We start from the raw sequence: 9702 nt of genomic DNA on the forward strand, positions 1-9702 counted from the left end.
AGGGACATGTGGTTTAACTACAGCATTGTGTGGGGGGTGCAGGCATTTGACAAATCCAGAAGTGTCAGATATTAAAGAGTCTTCCAGACTTCTTAGCTCTGCAAATTGGACTTACAGGCGGGACTGGAATTTATTATTAGGCCGTTTTTTTTTTTTTTTTGACAGTCTATTTAAAATCATTTCAGAGTACTGATAGAAACTGTTGGTGGTGGTTTGCACCCATCTGGGCATGAAACACATCAATAAATTCTTACACTGTTGTTATTACTGTTTTTTATACTTTGGACACCTGTTGTGGGCACATGATTGAGAAATTACATGCCATTATCTTTGCCGGTAGTGGGATCAAAGTCCAGCTGGAAGCAGTTGAGGCTGCCTTGAAATTGTCATGTATATGGGCCAGCAGTCTCTGAGCTTGTCTCATGGTAGAGGCCGTATTTATCATTGTATTGCAGATGTTTTTTCAGCATGGTAAAAAGTGAAAATGTGACATTCATTAAAAGCTATGCATATCTTTGCAATTAATAAGCATTTCAGTAAAATGTTTAGTTAAAAATGTTGTTCAATGTAATCTAATAATGCTGTATCTGTAATGCCTCGGCTGTGTGTTGCTTTAGGTACACAGCTTAACATCAAGTATAAACCAAGTCCCAATGAAAGACGCGCTGGTTGTTGAACTGATGCAATCTTTACTGAGATATAATGAACAGGAATGTGTACAATAGTATGATGATATGGGATGAGATGTGATGTGATAGTGTGGTAAAACTGTGAAACAAACATAGAAAACAAATGTAAGCATGGCTATTTAAGCAACATACATTATACATAGCTAATACAAAAGATAGGCCTAACATGTGCTTTGCCTACTACACTGAAACACACATTATCTATCTGCAATGTCTAGCATCCCTCTACACAAGCTGAACTAGCAAAACCCCTTTACTCACAGGCTTTGGTGTTCGTCAGGTTTGCAAATTGTGATAGCTTTAAGATGTCTTGTGGATCTGGTCACTACAGTAGCTAGAGCTGGAATGAAACAGGAAATGTCCCAGCATGCCTTAGACATACAGAGAAGACCCACCTCTAGGCATCAAGAAAATGGAGGGTCTTAAAGAAACAGACACTGCAGAGTGCCAAGCATGTAATATACATTGCAAAGGCAGCACACTCCCCACCTGGCATACCTTCTGTTATGCCACTAACCTTTGGATAGAAGTAAAACTACTTCGGAAATTGGCCTAGCATACACCTTGGGAATGCCCTGTCTAACAATTCTAACTTCAACCTTTCTAACTCTAGCATCACTACTAGGATCAGTCCCCACAATGAGTCCAATAGGCCATTCGTTCCTGTGGGCCTGAGTGTCTTTTAATAAGACAATGTCTCCAACTTGTAAGTTGGGTTTGTCATCTTGCCATTTCTTGCGTGGCTGGAGTGTCACCAGGTATTCCTGTCTCCACCTCTTCCAGAAAATGTCCGCAAGACTTTGAACTTGTCTCCATTGCTTGGTGTACAAGTCCTTGAGGTCAAAGTCTCCTGAGGGAGCTGTCACTGGTTCCATCTTCTGGGTCAGCAGCATTGCGGGTGTCAAGACTGACGGCATCTCCGGATCTGTAGACACTGGAACCAAAGGTCTGGCGTTCATAATGGCCACGACTTCAGCCATTAGTGTAGTCAAAGCTTCATGAGTGAGGCGAGTAGACCCAACCTTCAGGAGCATGGCATCCAGAATACGACGAGCTACTCCAATCATCCTCTCCCAGGCTCCTCCCATATGCGATGCGTGTGGAGGATTAAAAGTCCAAGTGCATCCTTGATCTTGAAGATAGGAACCTGTTTCAGAGTCTGTAGAGATGATCTTCAACTCCTTGCAGGCCCCAATAAAGTTTGTGCCACGGTCTGAACGAATCAATTTCGCTGGTCCTCTGATAGAGAAGAATCTTCTCAAGGCATTGATGAAACTTGAAGTGGATAAAGATTCAATCACTTCAATATGAACTGCTCTAGTACTCAGGCAAGAGAACAGAACAGCCCAACGTTTACTTTCGGCACTGCCTCCTCTGGTCTTGCGAGAAGAGATGTTCCATGGTCCAAAAACGTCTAGACCTACGTGAGTGAACGGAGGATCTGAAGCAAGTCTGTCTGCAGGTAAGTTTGACATCTTCTGAACCTCAAGTTTCCCTCTAATCTTCTTACAGGTAACGCATTTGCTGATCACGCTGGAGACTAGTCTCTTACCTCCTATGATCCACAATCCTGCTGACCGTACTGCTCCTTCAGTGAAGTGTCGTCCTTGATGTGCAACTTGCTCATGATAGTGTCTTACCAGAAGAAGAGCGATGTGATGATTCTTAGGTATGATGAAGGGATGTCTCTCTTGGATAGTCATATCCGCTGCCAACAAACGACCTCCAATTCTTAGTACTCCGTTTTCGTCGAGGATAGGGTTCAACTTCTTGAGCGAACTGAGTCGAGAAATCTCTTCCTTTTTCAGAAGGCTTTGAATTTCTTCTTTAAAGACTTCCTGCTGGATGCATTTGATGATCGCGACCTTAGCTTGTTCAAGATGGTCGTTGCTACGCTGATCAGTATTAGTAGCTCTGCAGGAGTATCTAGCTAGACAGATAAGTTTTCCGATTGCACGGGTTAAAGACTTCCAACTGGAAAACCTTTCAAATCTATGGGCGCCTAGACTGTCTCTGGTAACTAAAGTCTTACAAACTGCAACTTGAGGTCTTACCTCTTTGTCTTGATCTGGTTCTATGAGCTGAAAGGTCTCTACCTGAGTAGTCTCTTTGGTTTCTGGCTTACCAAGAAACGATGGACCTACGAACCAGTTAGTTTGCTTGAGTACAGCGGCTGACACCAATCTTGTCCCATGATCAGCTGGGTTCTTGTCTGTGCTGATGTGATGCCACTGATCTGGACTTGTAGACTTTCTGATACGTGTCACTCTGTTGGTCACGTATGTGTAAAATCTTTTTGAAGCGTTGTGAATATATCCTAACACAATCTTGCTGTCTGTATAAAAGTTCACTGCATGGATCTCAATGTCCAGTTCAGTCGTAATCATGTCTGCCATCTCTACCGCTAAGACAGCAGCACAAAGTTCTAGACGTGGGACAGTGTGAGCAGGTCTGGGAGCTAGTTTAGATTTTCCCATGATGAACCCAACATGGCTTTGTCCCTCAGTGTCTATTACCCTAAGGTAAGTTACAGCTGCAATAGCCATAGTGGAAGCGTCAGAGAATACGCATAATTCTCTCCTCTTTGTAGCAGACAAGGAAACAAATACGTACGGTCTTGGAATGTTGAGTTGTTCAAGCTCTAACAATGAGTCTTTCCACAACTTCCACTGCATTTGCTTCTCTTCAGGAAGAAGTACGTCCCAGTCAATTTGTTCTTGCTCAGTAGTGATCTGTCTCAAAAGAGCTTTGCCTTGCATGATGATGGGTGCTACGAATCCCAGGGGGTCATAAAGACTGTTGACTGTAGATAGGACGCCTCTTTTTGTGAATGGTTTCTCTTCTCTGGAGACCCTGAAGGTGAAACTGTCAGTCTTTAGGTCCCAACTAAGCCCAAGACTTCTTTGCAAGGGTGGTGATTCTGTTCCTAGATCTAAGTCTTTGAGGTCTTTAGCACGGTCTTCCATTGGAAATGCTTCCATGACTCTGTAGCTGTTGGAAGCTACCTTGTTTAATCTTATGTTGGATTCTGCCAACATTTCTTTTGTACTGTTCAGGACGTTAATAGCTTCTTCGTTGCTGGAGAAAGAAGCAAGTCCATCGTCCACGTAGAAGTTCTTCATGACGAACTGTTTGGCTTCTTGACCATGTCTTTCACCTTGCTGTGCTGCTCGTTTCAGATTGTAGATAGCTACAGCTGGGGAAGGGCTGTTTCCAAACACATGTACCTTCATCCTGTACGCTGTGATGTCTTTGTTAAAGTCTTTGTCTGCATACCACAGGAACCTTAAGTAGTCTCTGTGATCTTCTCGAACGAAGAAACAGTAGAACATCTGTTGTACATCTGCTGTTACTGCTACGAGTTCTTTTCTGAACCTGATGAGTACTCCAAGGAGTGTGTTCAGGTCAGGTCCGCTGAGAAGGACGTCATTTAATGAGATGCCTTCGTGCTTCGCACTAGAGTCAAATACTACACGTATCTGACCTGGTTTCTGAGGATGATACACCCCAAATATTGGTAAGTACCAGTGTTCTTGGTTCTCTTGTAGTGGTGGTGCCCTTTCTGCCTGCTTGTTGTCAAAAATCTTTTGCATGAAGGCTTGGAAGTGTTTCTTCATATTTGGCTTTCTTTGTAGAGTGCGCTGCAACAAACTGAAGCGTTTCTCTGCTTGTACCCTGTTGTCAGGAAGGCGATGGCGTGGTGACCGGAAGGGTAGAGGGGCTACCCAGCTGCCTGACTTGTCTCTGTAGACTTCTCTGTCCATGATCTCAAGGAAGAGGGCATCTTCCACCGAGGGTGCTGGCTTGTCGTCATCTCGTGTTCTTTCAAACACCTTACAACCCAGTTCATCTGCATTTCCAGTTGAGGCCAAGTCTTCCATGCACCTCTGTATACTTCGATGATGTTTTGGGTTATCTAATCTCTCTTTAATGTGTAGACTGTTGGTACATGGGCAAAGACAAGATGTACGACCATTCTGCAACAGATGTGTTCTGTAGACATTTACCTTTGCTGGTTTGTGCAGTCCGTCTAGACATACTTCTCCAACGATGACCCATCCGAGATCAAGGCGTTGTGCAAATGGTGCATTGTGTGGCCCATTGTACTGTTCTCTGACTTTGTGCACTCTGAGAATATCTCTCCCGAGTAGAAGGGTGATTGCAGCATCTGGATCTAGTGCTGGTATTTGGTCTGCTATTCGCACCAGATGTGGGTGATGACGAGCAACTTCAGGTGTGGGAATCTCTGACCTGTCGTCTGGTATCTCATCACATTCTATGAGGGTAGGAAGAGTCACCTTTGTCTTTCCATCTAATGACTCGATGATGTAGTTATTTGCTCTTCTCCCTATTGTCTCTACAACTCCAGAACAAGTCTTCAAGGTGTATGGAGTTGGACTTCCTTTGTCACCGAAGAGGTCAAAGAATTCTGTTTTTGCCAGAGATCTGTTACTCTGTTCATCCAAGACTGTGTACATTTTGATTGCCTTCTCTCTGAAACCTGCTGGATACACCTTGACTAAGCATATCTTGGAGCATGATCTTGAGCGGCCCTGCTCTGTACAGATCTCAGTGCACTTTGAGGTTACTGCTGGCATTGTACTCTCGCCTTGCTCCCCACCATGGTCTTCTTGAGTTGCCGGAACTTCTTGTTTCCATGGTGGTGGTCCCGGGTGCAGTGTTGACAAGTGTTTGTCACTGTTACACTCTGCGCATTGTATTGTTTTTGTACAGTCTTTTGCAAGATGCTGAATTGAAGCGCAGCATCTGAAACAAATGCGATTGTCTTTAAGATAAGCTTTGCGCTCTTCTAATGTCTTACTTCTGAAACTGCGACATTTTCTTAGTGGATGAGGCTTGTTGTGGACAGGACATATTTTGTCTGGCTCCTCAACTTTCTTCCTTGTGTTGTCTTCCTGATTGGCTGCAGATTCAGGCGGAACTTCTGTCTTCCTTACAGAAACTGTTGCTCTGCGTTCTTTGTAAAGCCCTGGAGGTTTCTGCTCTACCTTTGGGAAGCTTGCCGTTCTCTTGTTCAGGAAAGCAAAGCTTGGGTCATTGCGTATTTCAGCTTGGTCTTCTATGAATTCAGCGAAGAAGGCGAACGGTGGAAATGCAACTCGATGATCTTTCTTGTATCTTGAAGCTTGAGCTACCCACCTTTCTTGCAAGTTGTAAGGAAGTTTCTCAATTATGGGCTCCACTCCACGTGCTGTATCCAGATATGAGAGACCTGGCAGATATCCACTAGACTTAGCGGCTTCTATTTCTAAGAGTAGGTCTCCCAAACCTCTCAGCTTTTGGTAATCCTTACTTGTTATTCTTGGATAGTTTTCTATCCTTTTCAGCAGAGCATCCTCGATCACTTCAGGTGATCCATAGCATTGTTCTAGTCTCCGCCACACCATTGCAAGTCCTGCTGCTGCGTCATGAACATGTACTGATCTGATCCTTTGGGCTTGCTCAGTGGACTCTGGTCCTAGCCATCTGACGAGCTGGTCAAACTTTTCTTTCTCTGTCAGATTTAAGTCTTGGGTACCACTCAGGAAAGATGACTTCCAGGCCCAGTAGTTTTCTGGACGGTCATCGAATTTCATGAGACCAGCGCCTACTATCTCACGGTGCATCAGGAATTTTGCCACTTCTATAGCACTTGTTGCGTCTGGCGAATACTTCTCGGGTGTAAACTCAGGGTATGGCTGCTGCTGGTAAGGCTGATGAAGCGCTTGACTGAATCCACTTTGTTTAGGTGGTTGTTCTCGTCTGTTGTAAGTCTTTCTGCTATAATCCAGACTTGTATTTGCTTGAGGAGGGAGTACGCGAGCATCCGTTTGCACTCTTGGAGGGTTGGCAGATTGGTCTCCGAGCATGCGACCACTTGACTTCCCACTCTGGGATCCTGATTCAGCCTTGCAATGTTGCGTAGTATCAAAGTTGCTTATTGCTAGTGAAGTCAATGAAGACCTAGGTGCGTCATTGGATTGCTGGTCGGTGTACATGGTTGCTTGTGACTGTACGTACTCACGGGTGCGCTGGATTGCGCTATGGGATGACGTCTGGTTTTCTATGCCATCGTACTGAGCTTCGGCAGCCCTTGTGAAAACTTCTGCCTCGGCTAAGGCTGCTGCAGCGTTTTTCTGCTGTTTGAGTAAGTGTAAAGATGCTTCCACTTCTGCTTTCTTTTTGAGTGCTTCGGATTCACTTTTTGCTTTTTCTCTCATCAATTCAGCTTCTTGCTCCGCATAAGAAGCCATGGCGCAAGCTGCCTCTGCTTTTGCTCTTGCCTTAGTCGCTTTGTCGCTAGCCGATGACAGACTGGTGATGCTTGAATGTCTAGAACTAGTACGCTTAGATCTTGCTGAATCTGCGCTAGCTGAAGTCAGATTTGTTTGACTAGATGCTCTAGACAATGTTGTGCATCTAGACTTGATTCTTGGCAAGCTGTGTGTGTCATCCTCCTTATAGGAGCATTGAGGGTTAACTGTCAGAGTGTTGTTCTCTGTGTTCTGCATCTTGATTTAGCTGGCAGAGTGGATAATGATGATGACTGGACACAGGCAGTATCAGTGTTGTAGTGAGTGAGAGAAATTAGTTTCACTTTAGCTTCACTCCACGTGGCTGAAAGGAGTTAATAGTTCTTTTACTGCGGAAAGACGATTCAAAGCTGTTTAGCTGCTTCTGACAACGATTTAAAGCCTTTTTACTGTAATGCCTCGGCTGTGTGTTGCTTTAGGTACACAGCTTAACATCAAGTATAAACCAAGTCCCAATGAAAGACGCGCTGGTTGTTGAACTGATGCAATCTTTACTGAGATATAATGAACAGGAATGTGTACAATAGTATGATGATATGGGATGAGATGTGATGTGATAGTGTGGTAAAACTGTGAAACAAACATAGAAAACAAATGTAAGCATGGCTATTTAAGCAACATACATTATACATAGCTAATACAAAAGATAGGCCTAACATGTGCTTTGCCTACTACACTGAAACACACATTATCTATCTGCAATGTCTAGCATCCCTCTACACAAGCTGAACTAGCAAAACCCCTTTACTCACAGGCTTTGGTGTTCGTCAGGTTTGCAAATTGTGATAGCTTTAAGATGTCTTGTGGATCTGGTCACTACAGTAGCTAGAGCTGGAATGAAACAGGAAATGTCCCAGCATGCCTTAGACATACAGAGAAGACCCGCCTCTAGGCATCAAGAAAATGGAGGGTCTTAAAGAAACAGACACTGCAGAGTGCCAAGCATGTAATATACATTGCAAAGGCAGCACAGTATCTGTGAGGTTATCTCTTTTTAATCATGCCTGCAGGTAATATTTGAGAAAACATTGCTATTTCTGAAATCTGTTTATTGCAGCAACATGCTTAGCACAATAGATAACTAAATTGCCAAAAGAATCTCAAGGCAATTTCAATATAATACAATGGTGTACATGCAAAGGGGGCATTTCAATCATGGAAGTGCTGCATCAGTAGTAATTTGACATTTAAGAGCATACTTGATTGCTCTTCTAAAATGGGATTGTGTCAGAAAGTCCACTGTGATATCAGCTGTAACATTGATCCTGCAAGGTTTTATGGTAGGATGGTAATACACTTCAATCATAAAGGGATACTAATATAAACCAAATTTAATGTATTAATTTTAAAAGGTTTAGTTCATCTAAAAGTGATATCTTAGATAGATATCTATTAGATAGATAGATAGATAGATAGATAGATAGATAGATAGATAGATAGATAGATAGATAGATAGATAGATATATAGATAGATAGATAGAGATAGATACATATAAAATACAGATAAAAACATAACTTAACTAGGACTACAAAATATTTTAACTTAGTTTGGAAATTAAACAATATATTCTATGAACAAATAGGATGCAAATACCTCTAATATATTTTTATTAACACTGATATGTAGTCATGCTAAAGCAACCTCTGTAAAACAGATGCAAAAAGATTATATATACAATATGTATATTATATATACAATATATATATATCTAGATATATCTATATCTTTATATAGATATATATATATATCTATATAGATATATCTATATCTATCTATATATAGATATAGATAGATATATATCTTTATTTATCTACAGTGAAACCTACGATTGCGAGTAACGTGGTTAACGAGCGTTTCGCAATACGAGCACTGTATTTCCTAAAATCCTTACTCAGTTTGCGAGTGTTTTCATGGAAACGACCAGAAAGGCCCAAGGCTAGTTTGGCTGACCTCGGCTAACCTCGGAAAGGCTTGTGAATGGAGCCTTTCGAGGTTTTCGAGGTCAGCCGAACTGTTCTTGGGCCATTCTAGACGTTTCTGAGGCTCCCCGGCACCCCCTGCCTCTGGCCGCATGCGGTATTGCATGCCATTGAAGTCAATGCGGAACAAATTATGTTCATTTACATTGACTTCAATGGGGAAACTCTCTTTCATATGCGAGTACTTTGGATTACAAGCATTCTCCTGGAACTGGTTTGTTCTTATAATCCAAGGTTCCACTGTATATAGATATATCTATATCTGAGACTTTTGAAACTTTTTTGGGACCATTGACATTTAAACAGCTATCAGTGCTATAAAAATGCACTGATTACTGTGGAAATGTCACTGGCAGAGAAGAGGTTAACACTAGGGGGCAAACAAGGGGTTGATTGTGTGTTCCTTCAGTGTGTTCTAACTGTATGGGGATAGGATTGACTAGGAGAGGAGACACTACTTAGTAGGAACAAACAATATGACTCGTCTCCTCTGACAGCACAGGGATTTGTTTACGCACACAAATCCCCATGCTGGTGCTCGTACACGTGAACCGCATTGTGAGCACGCTGCCGGCCACGCGCATCAGGCCCCCTGTCGTGCAGTGCATCCTCTGGTGCCCGAAAAAAGGTAGGACGTACCTGTACGGGATTTCGCCCTAGAGAGCCATTGTGCTGCAGTATATCTGTGTGACATGGTCGGGAACTATATAAACAATCAG

At 42.8% G+C, this 9702-nt stretch overlaps 1 protein-coding gene and 1 long non-coding RNA gene across 2 annotated transcripts; both read right to left on the bottom strand.

Annotated features, from left to right (window-relative positions):
• Positions 1–666: 666 nt before the first annotated feature.
• Positions 667–990, bottom strand: LOC120939657. Its single transcript, XR_005749340.1, has 2 exons — positions 951–990; positions 667–768 (listed from the first exon to the last, which is right to left on the bottom strand). It is a non-coding gene; the product is annotated as an uncharacterized LOC120939657 (long non-coding RNA).
• A 99-nt stretch (positions 991–1089) lies between these two features.
• LOC120940981 lies at positions 1090–7795 on the bottom strand. Its single transcript, XM_040354179.1, has 2 exons — positions 7756–7795; positions 1090–7573 (listed from the first exon to the last, which is right to left on the bottom strand). Exon 2 carries the CDS (start codon positions 7199–7201, stop codon positions 1202–1204), a length of 6000 nt encoding a protein of 1999 aa, XP_040210113.1. The 5' UTR covers positions 7202–7573; positions 7756–7795; the 3' UTR covers positions 1090–1201.
• Positions 7796–9702: the final 1907 nt, after the last annotated feature.

This window comes from Rana temporaria, chromosome 5, assembly GCF_905171775.1.
Source record: "Rana temporaria chromosome 5, aRanTem1.1, whole genome shotgun sequence".
Taxonomy (NCBI): domain Eukaryota; kingdom Metazoa; phylum Chordata; class Amphibia; order Anura; family Ranidae; genus Rana; species Rana temporaria.

Bases quoted from the DNA above. Each gene is read 5' to 3' on its own strand.
- LOC120940981 (XM_040354179.1), bottom strand. From the start codon at position 7,201: ATGCAGAACACAGAGAACAACACTCTGACAGTTAACCCTCAATGCTCC.